Source organism: Ceratotherium simum, chromosome 37, assembly GCF_057802395.1.
Source record: "Ceratotherium simum simum isolate JZ-2026a chromosome 37, ASM5780239v1, whole genome shotgun sequence".
In the NCBI taxonomy this organism is placed as follows: Eukaryota; Metazoa; Chordata; class Mammalia; order Perissodactyla; family Rhinocerotidae; genus Ceratotherium; species Ceratotherium simum.
This window is the reverse complement of record NC_141936.1, coordinates 9,304,951-9,320,787: the sequence shown is the minus strand read 5'-3', so window position 1 is coordinate 9,320,787 and position 15,837 is coordinate 9,304,951. Positions and strand designations below refer to the sequence as shown.

The 15,837-nt window shown below is 40.6% G+C and overlaps 1 protein-coding gene across 5 annotated transcripts in view; it reads left to right on the top strand.

The window, feature by feature from the left end:
• Positions 1–15,837, top strand: part of DIS3L2 (DIS3 like 3'-5' exoribonuclease 2) — a 337,343-nt gene that overhangs the window by 34,301 nt on the left and 287,205 nt on the right. For all 5 annotated transcript variants that reach the window (XM_004427679.3, XM_087424689.1, XM_087424686.1 and 2 more), the window contains 2 exons: positions 12,334–12,483; positions 13,014–13,171. In XM_004427679.3, coding sequence (XP_004427736.1) covers positions 12,432–12,483; positions 13,014–13,171 — 210 coding nt within the window. In that variant the 5' untranslated portion in view covers positions 12,334–12,431. The remainder of the gene's footprint in view (positions 1–12,333; positions 12,484–13,013; positions 13,172–15,837) is intronic.

The following is a 15,837-nucleotide window of genomic DNA, read 5'->3' as shown; positions in this document are numbered from 1 at the left end:
AGCTTTTTTTTACTCATTCTCTGTCTTCTGGGACTCCAATTACCTATGTCCCTGATCTTTTGATATTATCCCTTAAGTCCATAAAGCTATGTTCATTTTTTTGTTCAGTCTTTTTTCTCTGTTTTTCAGATTGTATAATTTGTATTGATAAAGTTGAAGCTCACTGACTCTTTACTCTTTTATCTCTACTTTGATATTAAGCTCATCCACTGAATTTTTTATTTCAGATATTGTATTTTTCAATTTTAAAATTTCTATTTTTAAAGTAAATTTTTATTTCTCTGCTGAGATTTCCTATCTTTCAGTCATTAAAGTGTCTTTTCCTTTACCTCAATGACCATAGTAGTCCTAGCTTGGTTAAAGTCCTTGTCTAATAATTCTAATCTCTGAGTCATTTTGAGGTTGGCATATGTTAACCTTTGTCACTTTAGAATGCATCAAATTTTCCAGATTCTTTGTATGTGCAATAATTTTGGATTGTGTCTTGGATATAGTTAATAGTATCTTGTGTAGACTCCGAATTCTGTTAAATTCTGCTGAAGAATGTTGATGTTTTTGATTTCACTGGCAGTTAGCCCCAGACCCCATTAGGCTCAGACTGTAAGTCTTGTCTCCTGTAGATTTAAATCTCAGTTCACTTGTTTAAGCCTTTATGATGCTGTGTTGAGTCTGTCCTACACATCTACAGAGTTAAGGGGTCAGCTTGAGACTTGTACAATGTTTATAAGAGTTAGAGGAGTCCCTCTTTAGCTTTCTCCTCTTCTAGATTGCCACTGGCAGCCAGATGTGGTTGCCTAGGCTTTTTTCCCTTTCTTCTGGCCAGGCAGCCTATGGGATTTCTCTTGAAGTTTTGGCTGCCTGTACTGCACCACTCCTGTGACTGTGGCCTGTCCTTGGGGCAAAGCTGCCTCCCTCCCCCAAAAAACCAGAAACATGAAACTCACCCCAGTGCCAGTTATGTCTCCAAATTTCTACTCCTCTCAGTAATCACCTCTTTTGTTTACTCTTCAGAATCTTCAGATAGTTATTTTTAATGTTCCCCCCCGCCCCCCGAGTTTGTAGTTGTTTACCCAGTTTGTTTTTAAGTAATTTTTTAGGCTTCGATGGCAGGCATGGGCTCTCCCAACTTATCATTTTCATCAGGAATTCACCTGGTGCAATATTAAAACAACCTTTAATAAAGGATGAGACCTTAAAGATAGATGTATTAGTCAGGGTTCTAGAGAAACAGAATCAATAGAATATAGATATAGGAAGATATTTATTACAAGGATTGGCTCATGCAATCATGTAGGCTGAGAAGTCCCACGATTTGCTCTCTGCAAGCTGGAGACCCAGGAAAGCTGGTGGTGTAATTCAGTCTAAATCTGAAGGCCTGAGAACGAGGGGACCTGATGAGGTAGATTCCAATCTGGGTCTGAAGGACTGAGAACCAGGAGTGCTGAGGGCAGGAGAAGATCAATGTCCCAGATTAAGTTATCAGGCTGGAAGGGCCAAATTCTTCCTCTGCCTTTTGTTTTATGCAGGCCCTCAACAGGTTGGATGATGCCCACCCAGGTTGGGGAGGGTGAACTGCTTTACTGAGTCCACCAGTTCCAATGCTAATTTCATCCAGAGATACTTTCACAGACACACCCTGAAATAATGTTTAGCCAAATGTCTGGGTATCCTGTGATCCAGTCAAGTTGACACATAAAATTAACCATTACAGTAGATTACATTACAGAGTTGCATTGAGGAACCCTGAAGGGTTTTGAAAAGCCACTTCATAAAATATCTTCTGTATTTTAGGTGAAACATGAATTGAAGAAAAGAGATTAGCATTTGAGAGACCTGTTAAGAAACTATTGTTATCTTTAGGCTATAGTATTGCAATAACCTGAATTCAGACAGTGCTAATCAAGTTGGAAAGGGAGGAATCTATTTAGGACACATATTGAAGGAAGAATAGACAGAATTTGGTAATAGAGTATTATTAATGGAGAGAGAGAGATTAGATGACTACTGTTTTCTGCCTAGGGATGATAATGATGTCATTAATCTGGATGCGGTACGCAGGCGGAAAATCTAGTTTGAGGAGAATAATAACTTGAATTAGAAACATGTTGCATTCGAAGTGCTTGCCAATATTATTCAGCAGGAAGTTGAAAAGTTAAAGAAGAGCTTCAGAGAGCAGGGCTGGAGATGTAGATTTAAAACTCTTTAACAGAGAAGTGAGATGAGGCTTAAGAAAAGAACCTTGTGAAAGGTAGCAGCTTCAGAAGTAAGTAAAAGACGACGAGTCAGCAAGGAAATTTGAGAATTGCACAGAGAGTTAGAAGAACCAGGAGACTGTGGTGTCCTGGAGGTCAAAGGAGAAGAGTTTATAGTCCAAGAGACTGGTCAGTGGCATCCTGTTCTGAGGGGGACAGGAGAAAAATAACTATAGAGTATGCCATTGTTTTAATAATGAAGATTTTTCTTTCCTAGGAATATTGAAAACCGTATTTCCTTGTAGAGATGAGGACAAAAATCATATTTCAAGAGAGGACAAAAGTCGTATTCCAAGGGAGATTAAAGAGTATGTCATGGGGGAAATAGAGGTTATGAGCCTAGACCACATTTTCAAACTTTGGCAGAGTTAGCAATGAGAGAAATGGAATGGTAGCTGGTAGCTTGAAGTGTGCAGAAGGAGAGCGGGGCCAAGCTCTTAGTTTGGCTGTATGCTGTTGGGGAGGCAACTATGGAGAGAATAATGAGTGTGGCAAAGTTCTAGAGTAGGTGGGTAAAAATAGGTTGAAGAACACACATTGAGGAGGTTAGGTGTAAACCTGTCTTCTTCTTATACAGGAAGGGAGGAGGGGATAGATGAAATTATGGAGAAGTTTAGTCAGAGAGAAGAGTGAGTCCATATAGGAGGAGTTGGAAATTTAAGACATCGACTGAGAAATTGAAGAGTGAGGTTGACACGTCCACTGTCAGTTATGGCATAGAAAATAGTTGGCAACCAATCTTTTTTTCAGAGAACAACTAGAAAAGCTGGCTTACCCCTACCCTGCAAAAAACCTGTTGAAGATATTTGAGAGGTAATAAGGGGGTGAATATCTAAGAGAGAATAAAGTCTTAGGGAGATAAGGCTAGTTTTTGGGATTGTTTGTCTCCTGTGCATGCTTACTAATTTTTGGAGGGATCAGCTCAAAGACTAAGAACCTGAAAAACTGATCAATGCATTTGATGTTCTCTTAGGGCCTGAGAGATAGGGATTGGAATTTAGGCCCTGCTAATGTGGTGTGTGTATGGCCCTGGTGAACCACTCTTATTGGGGATTGGGACCCTGAAGGGCTACAACCTACAAGTAAAGGTGAACTGGATGTAAGTAGGCCCTCAAAGGAACTGTAGCTCCACTTTGAATACATTTAAACTTTTGAGAAGAGATTGAAGTAATTTATTGTGTTTGTCTTAGGTGCTTAGCAAAAGCAAATGTAAAGCCTGTTTGGATGATGATAGTATTATACTATGCTTCAAATTATTACTCCAAAAATTTTGCAAATATAATGTCTAGCCCATAATAAAAAAATCAGGCACAACATGGTCAAATAACAAGAACAAAATCAAATCAAACAAGAACAAAATCAAACAAGAACAAATCAAACAACAAAAGATAGTGTTAGATCCAAAGGGGCCTCTGATATTGGAGTTTTTAGGAGGCAACTTTAATATAGCTATGCTTACCTTGTTCAAAGAGATAAAAGGAAAGATTCAACATTTTCAGCAGAGAACTGGAAACTTTCAAAAAAATGAAATGGAAAATCTAGACTTGAAAACATAACTGAAATTAGGAACTTAATGAATGGGTTCAACAGAAGATTAGATAGAGCTGATGAGAGAGAATTAATGAAGTGGAAGAGTTACTGAAGAGATTGAGGGAGACATAGAGACATTGAGAAGGTCAAAAATGTGTAATTGGATTCCCAGACAAAGGGTTCAGAGAGAATGGGGCAGAAGTGATATTGGAAGAGATTGCTGAAAACTTTCCATAACTGATGAAAGTTGTCAAGCAATAGATTTAAGAAACCTTACTAACACCAAGCAGAATAAAAAATCCAGGGCTGGCCCCGTGGCGTAGCCAGTAAGTGCACGTGCTCCACTGCTGGTGGCCCGGGTTCGGATCCTGGGCGCGCACTGATGCACCACTTGTCAGGCCATGCTGTGGCGGCGTCCCATATAAAGTGGAAGAAGATGGGCACAGATGTTAGCCCAGGGCCAGTCTTCCTCAGCAAAAAGAGGAGGATTGGCATGGATGTTAGCTCAGGGCTGATCTTCCTCACACACACACACACACACACACACACACACACACACACAATCCATACCTTGGTATATTGTAGTTAATCTGTAGAAAACCAAAAACAAAGAGAAAAATTTCAAAAGCTGCTGGAGGTGGAGAGGAAATAGTATACTTTCAAAGAATCAACAATTAAACCAACGGCTGACTTCTCAACAGAAGGGAGGCCGGAAGACAATCGAATATCTTCAAATTACTGAGAGAAAATAACTGACGATCTAGAATTCTAAAACTTGTGAAAATATCCTACAAGAATAAAGATGAAATACAAATCTTTCAGACTTGACACTTTTTCAGTACACTAGCCACTCTTTAAAATGCTCAAAAGACACATGTGGCTAGTGGCTACCATATTGAACATCACAGAAATGGACAGTTTCCATCATTTCAGAAAGGACAGCACTGCTATAGGTACTGTATTAAGAAAATCACAAGGATATTTTGAGCAACATTCTTCCCTCCCAAAAGGGGAAACTTTGGATGAAATCGACAAGTTTCTAGAAGCATGCAGATTAACAAAACTGATCTAAGAAGAAATTTAAAAATCCAAAGTATTTTATAGGTTAAAGGTTTTTTTTTTTTTTCCCTTGTGATGTCTTTGTCTGCCTTTGTATCAGGAGGAATACTAGCCTTATAGAATGAGTTGGAGAATATTTCCTCTATTTTCTGGAATAGTTTGTAAAGGGTTGATATTGTTATTTTTTTTTCAATGTTTGATAGAATTCACCAGTGAGGCTACCTGGGCTTTTCTTTCTTAGAAGATTACTAATTTAATTTCTTTATTTGTTATATGTCTATTTAAATTTTCTATTTCTTCTTAAGTCAGCTTCAGTAATTTGTGTCTTTCTAGGAATTTTTCCATTTCGTCTAAGTTGTCTAGTTGGCGTAAAGTTGTTCATTGTATTCCCTTTTCATTTCTGTGAGGCTGATAGAGATAGGTCTCCTCCTTCATTCCTGTTCTGTGGTCACCCTGTGGAGGTGGAATGGACCCCTTTCCAATTAGTAGGATGTCTATGCTGATTGCACTCCATATGCCAAGAGAATTTTAAAGAAAATTTACTACTCCTGGGGAGAGTAGGGTGGGTACAAGCATGTCTGGCCTGGCTTGAGCGAGGCAGAAGGAGTGCATTAGGCCTTTATAATGGCTAGGGGACTGGAGAGATGTTCCCATGTGCAGGTTGGGGATTTGTGAAATTTGAATTTCTCTCTGGGGCCAAAGGTAGGGACACAGTGGACTTTCTTATCAACCTGTCCAGATAGGTCAAAGGGGAAGGAGGAGATGAGGCTTAAGATAAGACAGTGGTCAAACATCAAAAAATGGAGCCAGACTCTTTATTACAAGTCCTGAATTTGGATTAAAAAAAAAATTCTTCATTTTTATTTCTTTTCTTTAGATTGGATAATCTTAATCTTTTTTTCTTTTTTTTAAATAATTTTTATTTATTTATTTATTTTCCCCCCAAAGCCCTGGTAGATAGTTGTGTGTCATAGCTGCACATCCCTCCAGTTGCCGCACGTGGGAGATGGCCTCAGCATGGCCGGAGAAGCGGTGTGTCGGTGCGCACCCGGGATCCGAACCCGGGCCGCCAGCAGCGGAGCGCGCGCACCCAACCGCTAAGCCACGGGGCTGGCCCTGATCTTTTTTTCTGCCAGATTTATTGATTCTTTCTTCTGCCAGCTCAAATCTGCTGTTGAGCCCCTTTAGTGAATTTTTCATTTCAATTATTCCCCCTTTCAACTTGGAATTTCCATTTGTTTCTTTTTCTTTTCCTTTTTTTTTTTTTTTGTGAGGAAGCTCAGCCCTGAGCTAACATCTGCCAATCCTCCTCTTTTTGCTGAGGAAGACTAGCTCTGGGCTAACATCTGTGCCCACCTTCCTCCACTTTATATGGGATGCTGCCACAGCATGGCTTGACATGTGGTGTATTGGTGCGCGCCAGGGATCCGAACCTGGGCCACCAGCAGCGGAGTGCACGCACTTAACCGCTACGCCACGGGGCTGGCTCCCTCCATTTGTTTCTTTTTTATAATTTCTATCTCTTTGTTGATATTTTCTACTTGATGAGTTGTTGTCATCATGCTTTCCTTTACTTTAAATATGGTTTCTTTAAGTTCTTTGAACATATTTATAATGGCTGCTTTGAAATCTTTGTTGCCTAAGTCCAAAATCTAGGCTCCCCAGAGACAATTTTTATTGAAACTGCTCACCCTGCCTCCCATGTATGGGTCATACTTTTCTGTTTTTTTTGCGTATCTTATAATTTTGGTTGAAATCTAGGCAGTTTTAAAAAAAATTTTTAATGTTTTAATTTTTTTATTGATGTCTTAATAGTTTATAACATTGTGAAATTTTGGTTGTACATTAGTGTTTGTCAGTCACCGTATAAATGCCTCCCTTCACCCCTTGTGCCCACCCCCCAATCCCCTTGCCCCTGGTAGCCACCATACAGCTCTCTCTGTCTGTGTGTTGGAAACCTAGAGAGTTTTGGTAATATATTCTACATTCTGATTCTTTTCCCAGAGCTGGAGGTGGTTGCTCTTTTGTTTGTTTGGTGACTTGCCTGGGCTAACTCTATGGAGTCTGATTCTCCTGCATTTTGTGGCTGCTGATGTCACTGCTCAGTTCTTCCTTTCTTGTTTTTATTTTTAAGTCTAACTTTCTAGTGGTTGCCTTTTGGTCAGCATATCTTAGTGGTCAACCTATGAATCGTCAGAGGTTGTGTTTAAATTCCTTGAAACGGTGAGGCCCCTACCCTTTGTCAATGGTTCTTGTGAGACATGGGGAATACATTCAAAGTTCAGGCAGTTTACAAGGCTGCCCTGATGTTTGCTTTCTGTATTTTCAAGGCTCACATTCTTCCAGGGATGAGTAGTTCTCTAGGGCCCTTTCATTTCTCTCCTGTCTATTTACAGTGTTGTGCGTGCGTGCAGCAGGAAAATGTAAATTCTTATCAAGGCCCTCTTTGGTTGTGTCATTCCGATTCTCCCTGTTAAATTTCTGGTTGGTCTGCTGTTTGTTGCTTGCCCTAACTAGTATTGCAAACTCAGGCTAGCCGTGATATTGGCACTCTGATATTTTGCCCCTTGAATCACTATTGTTTTTGAAAATGCCCGTGGGCATGGAATTCTCCTTGCTCTGCTCCAAATAAATTTACCTTCTTCTGGCAGTGGAGCTGCCAGTCTTCACAGCTTGCCCGGCCCTAGTAGGACTTCCACACCAAGGAATTGGGAGTGAGTGTGGGGTGGCAGGAGCCCCAGGCTAAAATACTGTTCTTACTGAGATTCAGTAGATTTTCTTGAATAAACACTTCTCAATTTGTTGGATGTCTTTAGTCAATATTCCAGATCCTTAAATGGTTGGTTTTGATAATTTTGTCCATATTTATTGTTGGGGATCATATCTGTCAGACTCCTCATTCAACTATTCTGGGCATCTTTTCCCTGCCTTCTCTCTCCCTCTCTCTGTCTTATCTGTAAACATTTAAATTTTATTTAAACTGAATTTTATTTCAGAATATGTTATGAAGTAGTGTCTATTGGGTATTTTTGAAAAATCATGTTAAGTGTGTCTTAACATTACTTGTTGACTATTTCATGTTTCCTACTGATTTGTAATGTAAATTATTTATTTCTTTAATTTCAGTGAGATTTATTTTAATCCTATCCTTTTTTTTTGCTTTATTATATCCTCTTTCACTTGTTTTTACTCTCTCTCGCTTTCCATTGGCTCCATCTTAGCTTCTGGATAGCCTCAACCTTTTCTCTCTTTAAACCTCTCTTTTGACTTTATCTCCTTGAGTTTCCTTCACTGTGCAGGTTCGTAGATTCATCTGCTCTTGCTACTCATCAGAGCTGAGACTAGGTAAGGCAAGCGAGATGCCTAGGGCACAAACATTTAAGGAGGCGCTCACTCTCAGAGTCCTTGCAAATGTGGGGTTGGCACTTGTACGACTTGGCTTTCTTTCATAAATTTCGCACCCTAGTCCTGGCCCTGCTACTCATATTTCTCACTAGTATATATTCGTTGTAACCTAGTTTCTGTCCCGGATAGGCTTAGTTTATTCACATTTTTGAGCACTTGCTCTTCACTATGCGTTGTGCTACGTTTGGAGAATGTAAAGGGTCTCGGACACTACTTCTTTGATCCAGAGCTTCACATTTACTCTTTCAAGACTAGTGCCTTTTCCCCATTCCCCCTCATTCCTGCTTTTTGTACCATGTAACACTATTGACTGTTACTGCCTCTTCATCCTAACCCCAGTCCAACTCTTCAGAATGTACAGCTATTTCCGTGGTAAAACACTCTGTCTAGGAGCCAGTCGGCAGTTGGGCAGTGTAACAGTGGCCCTCACTCTAGAAGCTGGTGACGATTAGAAATTGGCTTGTGCTTTCAATATGTCAGGGTAGGAGTGTCCAGGATTTCTTTGGAGTTAATGGGCCTTCACAACTACATTGCTGGGAAGGGAAGGTTGATTGTTCATCTTCTCCTTAGCATCTTATATAATTGGAATCCTTCCATCTCCTTCTGGTGCTTTGATAACTAAAAGCAAGCTTTGACTCCATGCCCAGCTGTCTGGCTTATTCTTGCTAACTTTGTTTCCTGGGTCCTGTGTTCTTTGCTAACTTGTTTTTAGTGTGGTTTCCCTGAATGACTCTGCTTTGCTTGGTGTTCTCACTGCTTGTTCATGAAAACAAACTCATCTAGTCATGTAAGGAGTGATTATTGAGCACCTGTTCTGTCCTAGGTACTGTGGGAGCCAGTGGTGTTACAATGATGAACCCAACCAAACATTCCTTGTCTCCCTGAGCTAGAGAGACAAGTTAGGTGTAAATCATGCCATCTGGGATATTTGCCACTAAGGAATGTTGTGGATGTAGGACCTGGGGACGTTTGAGTCAAGATCTCTGTACCTCGATGTCACTTAACTGGCAGTAACTCCTCTTAATTTTGACTCTTGCCTGCATCAGGACTTGACGTGAAGCACGCCTGTTTTCAATTCTGGCACTTGTTTTTGGAGTCGCTCTTTCTCCTGCTTGCAGCTTGCCCCCAACTCCTCATCCCACCCAAGGCTGCCAGTATTTGTATTCTTACTCAGTAATGGATGGAAACCCTGATCATGAACCTGTCTTTCTTTGGGAGTTATTTTCTCCCTTGTTTTCTTCTTTTTTTTTTTTTTTTGTGAGGAAGATCAGCCCTAAGCTAACATCCGTGCTAATCCTCCTCTGTTTGCTGAGGAAGACCAGCTCTGAGGTAACATCTATTGCCAATCCTCCTCCTTTTTTTTTTCCCCCACAAAGCCCCAGTAGATAGTTGTATGTCGTAGTTGCACAGTCTTCTAGTTGCTGTATGTGGGACGCGGCTGCAGCATGGCTGGAGAAGCAGTGCGTCAGTGCATGCCTGGGATCCGAACCCCGGGCTGCCAGTAGCGGAGTGCGCACACTTAAGCACTAAGCCATGGGGCCGGCCTTCCCTTGTTTTCTTAACTTCCAAATCCTTTGGTTCTTTTCCTATATCTTTATTAGCTTCTAATATTTTCTGCTTCTTTTTCCTCTTTGCATTTCCTAAAAGTTGCCCTAACCCAGATTTTGTCCTAGACCCCCTTCTGTATCAGCTTACTCTTTCTTGGCAATCTTGTCCATTCTAGAAAACTTGTCCATTCTAGATGGTTTACCATCTTTATGCAAATGGCTGGCTAATTTATCTCTCTAAGTTATGCTCTAGTTTCCAGGTATTTGGTGTAGAGGTATATGTAGAGGTATGTATTTCCGTGTGTTGAGGTGTGTATAGAGATATGTATTTCCACATAGAGGTATATAATACCCAAAGTAGAATTCATCATCTTCTCTAACTTAGTGACATTATCATCTCCCAGTCTCCTCACTTGAAATCTCAGACGATTGCCACCTCCTTGCTCTCCTCCAAATCTGCCTGATTGCCAGGTGGTGCCAGTTTGTCCTGTGTCATATCATCTTCAGGGTCTTTTCGTTTCAGTGTCCACGTGTACAACTCTAGTTCAGGCCGTCCTTTCCTTTCACGTAGTCTGTTCTGGTTCTTTCCTAAGGTGCAACTGCTGCTAGTCTCTCTTAACTCCAGATGACTCTGAATCCTGTGCCAGGTTAATTTTTCCTGAAACACAACTCTGATCTGTTCTTCTCTTCTGCTCATTCATGCTTCGGAAATTCCCTACTGCCTTGGAAAAGTTGGGCTGGTTTTCTAGACCGTCCAACTTGTTTTAATTTCCTTGCCACTGCCTCTCTTCTTATGGGCTGGACTCTGTCCAAGTGGAATTCATGTTGCAAGAACCTGCTGTGTTTTTCTGTTTGTGTCTCCATTTTTGTTTCCTCTGCCGGCAGTATGCTTTTCTCACATTCTCAGTTCTTCCTTAAAATCTTTCCTGAAGCTCTCTCAGATTTCCTGACCTGGAGATACTCTCTCTCTCCCATCATATGTACATTTACCCATACTTTAAAAAAATATAGCACTTATCACTTCCCAACTCATATTGTTATTTCACAATGATTTTTACAAATCAAATTAACTTTTATATCCCTCATTGTGCCAAGTACAGTACCTTGCAGAAATGTTTGTTGAATTGATGAGTGGATGAATGCATTTCTGAATTAAACCATCAGACAGTCTGGACTTTTCTCTATATACTTGTCCCACTACCTTGTTGTTTGTCTAAGACTGTTTCTCTCCCTTCTTGGAACTTTTTGCCTTTATCTCTGAATCTCTTCATGTAGCACTAAGTAGCCTGTTACCCTTTGTCTCTGTTGCTTCTCTTCTCCTGAGTTAGTATTAATTTAATTTTTTTTTGAGGAAGATTGGCCCTGAGCTAACATCTGTTGCCAATCTTCCTCCTTTTTTCCTTTTTTTCTCCCCAAAGCTGCAGTCGACAGTTGTATGTCCTAGTTGTACATCCTTCTAGTTGCTCTATGTGGGGTGCCACCTCAGCATGGCTTGATGAGCGGTGAGTAGGTCTGCGCTCAGGATCTGAACCAGTGAATCCAGGGCCATGGGAGCGGAACGTGTGAACTTAACTGCTGCACCACCAGGCGGGCCCCAATATTAATTTAAATTTAAAGAAAAATTACATCATTCCAGTGAAGGATGTGTGTGGGAAATTTAGAGGAAATGGAAGCTAGTGTTCAGAATGACATCTTGATCCATTGTATGGGAAAGCAGGCTACCCACCAGGATTTTGGAAATTTGCAAGTGTAGGCTTGAATCCTGGGCTTGTGGCCAGCAGAAAGTAGGAAGTAGAAGTTGTGATGACATGTTCAGTATCCAGGTGGAAGGCTAGGGGGCCAGCTGCAGGGCCCCACATTCCAGTCTGCTGATCTAGGCAGCTGCCTTATATTCCATAGAAACAGCTGCCTGAGCTTCTGGTCAGATGAGTGGTTTGAAATGATGGCAGGTAAGAGTAGGGAAATAGATGTCTAACTACAACATTGCCACTTTTTATGAACCATTGGAGTTCCCTGCATAGTTTTGGACATCAGGTTGTGGCAATGAATTAGATTTTGTTGATGATTTCTAAGGAATTGATTTACTTGGTTTTGTAGAGGAACGTCGTTTAACAAGGTTAAACTTAGTAAATGCCGCATTCTTGAGCCCTAGGTTAGTACTCATTTCATTACAACCTTTAGATTCTAGATCTTTATGCCATTTTTCAAAACCATGTTCTCTCCTGCTCTTGTGCATTTCACAAGCTGAGGAGAACTGTGGAACTCCTTAATTTCCACCTCATTGCCTTATTTGTGGAGGTTTTTAGTTGAAGTGCCTCAAACAGGCAGGTTAGTGATACCTGTGAGGGTGAAGACCTTGAAAAGAAACTCAGGACGGATGGTGTGCTTGACTAACTGCCTGGGAGAAAGTGACGCCAGGACCCAGGAGGGGCACCACTTTGCCTTTGTCATTCAAGTATATCCGAGTACTAAATATTTGAGAGCGCAGAGGAGGCTACTGGTTAACTGCTCTGTAGTCACCCATTTCTCTTTGGTTTCAGCTAGTAACAACTGAGCTGCTCAAGGCAGGAGAGAACTCTGAGCTGAGCAGTGGAGGCCCCCCTGGATCTGGAGAGAAGAGGCAACCTTGGAACCAGGAATGAGCCATCCTGACTACAGGCTGAACCTCCGGCCCCTGGGGACCCCCAGAGGTAGCAAAAGGAAAATGGAATCTACTCTAGCAACTGGAGGCCTGAAATAAAAGTGGAATGGAGGTGTAGGGCGGGTCTTAGAACTGAGGGGGCTATAATTCGTTTGGTGACCTGTTAAATATTCTCTCATGTTATTTATTCTAGAATTAAGTGTGGTTTCTTAGTGTCTTAATTTATTGTTATATTGAATACAGCTGTTTAATTTCCTCTAGAAAAGTGACAATCTGTTAGTAATTCCTATTTTTAAAAAGTTTGTGTCTATAAACAGCAAAGCATACTGAATCTATTATTCAGATTATGTCATGCATATTGTGGTGCTGATTTAAAACTCAAGTCTCATCTAAGTATATTTTATTTATGTTTCCTTACCCATTCTTTCCTTTTTGTGACTATTTGAAATCATTATCAGGGAGTTTCATTCTCTTGTTGGTCTTTCTAACTTAAAAAAAAAAAGGGTAAACTATCTCCAGTTTTAAAAATACAGAGATGTTTGATTGAGGAAAGAGTTGATTGCTGCCTTATGTTTCTAGGTGTGTCCTCTGTGGTTGGCTCACATGGTATTGGTGCTTCGCCGAGTGACAAAAAGTCAAAGAACAAGTCCATACGAGGGAAGAAAAAGAGCATATTTGAAACCTACATGTCCAAGGAGGATGTTTCAGAAGGCTTGAAGAGAGGAACACTCATCCAGGTACTTAAAACAGACCAGAAGGCTATTTCTTGAATATGTAGAATGAGGAGTGATCTGTTTACTCATTAAACTGTTTATTGTTCTGTGCTGTGTGCTTTGAGAGAATTGATGACATAACAGGCCACAGGGCTTCCCATTTCTTAGACCTGCAGTGCAATGGGAGGTGATAAGTGCCACAAGACAGAGACAGACAAAGTGCTCTGAGACTTGAGAGGAGGGAGCCATTATTTCCAGTTAGGGTTATCTAGGAATGTTTTATTGGAGGGATATATTTGGGCCAGGCCATGGATTGGTGCAGTTTGAATAGTGAGGATAAGAGAAAGAGCTTTACAAACGGAGGGACCAGCGTGAGCTACAAAGACAGAAGTGGGAAATAGCATTTGGCTATAAGAAACATTGAGAGTTCAGTTTGCCCGGAGCACATGGATGCTGAATGACGGAGAATAAGGTGGAAAAGGAAACAATAAATAGCAGCAGATAATATTTGTTGAGTGCTTTATAGTTTACAAAATACTTTTACAAGCCAGTTCAGTGGTTTGCCTCAGCAAAGGTTCATTGAGCCTCCGCTCTCAGCCAGGAGCAGTTTATAGTTGGGAGACGCCGCATGGGTGCTCTCGAGATGAAGGTGGATGAGGCTGCTTTTCTGTACTTTGAGCTGGCAGCCCAGTGTGGGGCAGGCAGTCATGTGAATGGATGATTCGGGGAAGAACGGTAAGTGCTCAGATAAAAGTGTGACCAAGGTGTATGGGAGAATGTTGGGGGGAACTGGGAAACTGTAGGAGGTGACATCTGTGGTAGATATTGAAGGATGACTAGTTTGGGCCTATTAAAATGGGTAATATGTATGTGGGAAGGAGCTATAGAGAAGTCTTGGCACTCATGAAAACAAGAACTTGTGAAACAATATGGAGTAAGGCAGCTTAGATCTCTTTAGGCATGAAATGTGGGGCAGGTAGTAGGTAAGGAGAAGGAGAGGGAGGCAGGGCCACATATTCTTTGAATTAAGTCTATTTCATAGTTCTTGTATTAGTATAGAAATATTGCCATGTGTTACCTGGCTCACTTGAAAATGTTGACTGTGTTCCATTTTCTCTCATTCTGATTTGTGTTTTTGGCTAAAGATCCAGCCAATTAACAGATACTATCATCTTCTCTTCTTTTTTTCACCTGTTTGTATTTACCTGTGGTCAACTGCACATATGATTAATGTAGACTCTTGAATGGAAAACTCTTTTTAATAAACGAGTTGATCTTTCTGATTTTAGAGGTACTATTGACTTTTTTTTTCAGCTTCCCTTGGATTTCTTTGACAAGACCTCTCTCAGGAGAGTCAAAGCTGCAGTTGGACATTTGTCCATTCATTAATCCATTCATTTGCTGTTTATTGGTCAGCGCACACGTTGAACTCCATTTTATCTACATTTTATTGTTGGCCCTCATCTTGTTTCATGTACGAGGACCTGTTGTGCCTTTCCCATTCTCGTCTCCTGCCACTGTCCTCCAGGTGCGCTCTGCTCCCTTCACCCTGATCTTCAAAACTTTTCCTATAAAAACTCTGCTCTTGGATTCCTCTGACTCTGTACACGCTGTTCTTGGTGCTTGGAATGCTTTCTCTCACTATCTTGATGTAATAATCATGCTTGACCTTTAAGTCCCTACCTAAATGTTACCCCCTTTGAGATGCCTTACTTTAATTCTCCAAGAGGAATCAGCTGTTACCACTTTCCTGAAGCTGACTTGTTTACCCTTTATTCTAAACCTATTACCATATCTTAGCATTTATGTTTCCTCAAATAGACTGTTCACTTCCTTGTGGGCAGGGTCATGCCTTATTCCCACAGATTAGCCCAGTGCCTGGCATTTGATTGATGCTTAATAAGTTTATATTGAATAAATATTTATTTACTGACTGAATAAAGGATCAGTGTACTGTCTTTGAAGAAGAGTGAGGGGAAGCTTGGTTGTTATAACTTGGACAAAAAATTGCTTATAATTTTGTTTATAGAATTTATAGACATAGAGTGAGGGAAATATTCTACAATGCTATTAGTTTTTGCTCCTTCGTATTAATTTTTGCTTTTGAAGCAACTCTTTGGTGATATTAAAACAAAACCAAACAAAAAGCTGATCAGTATAATAACTCTCATTCCCAGGAGTTTATAAGTGATTCCTCCTGGCCTGTGACATCATGAGACTCTGCAGCCAGAGCCTCCCCTCACAGATGAGAACAGTTGTTCTCTGCAGATGGGGAAAGGAATGGGTTCCAGATATGAGGTCACCATGTGAAATATACAACACTGTAAATAAGATTTTCATAGGCAGAGAAACAGAGTCCATCTGCTTTCTGATATAAACTTTGTGTCTGCAGGCCTTGATGAGTAAGGTAAAAAGCTAGACAGGAAAAGATATTTGAGTGCTGTTGGAGAAAATTGAACTTATTGGATATACTTATAAGCATTTGTTAACTTTTGTATTCAAACTTAAGTATATTGTGACCTCCTTTTTCTTCTCCTCATCTGGAGAAGAAACTTTTATTGAGAGATATTGAGGAGATATTTTTAAATAGGAGTGGAATAATATATTTGTTTTGTTTTCGATACTTTGACCAATAATTTGACCTTTCATTGGTGTTTTGCCCTATGTGGGGAAGAGGAGTCCACAGGGAC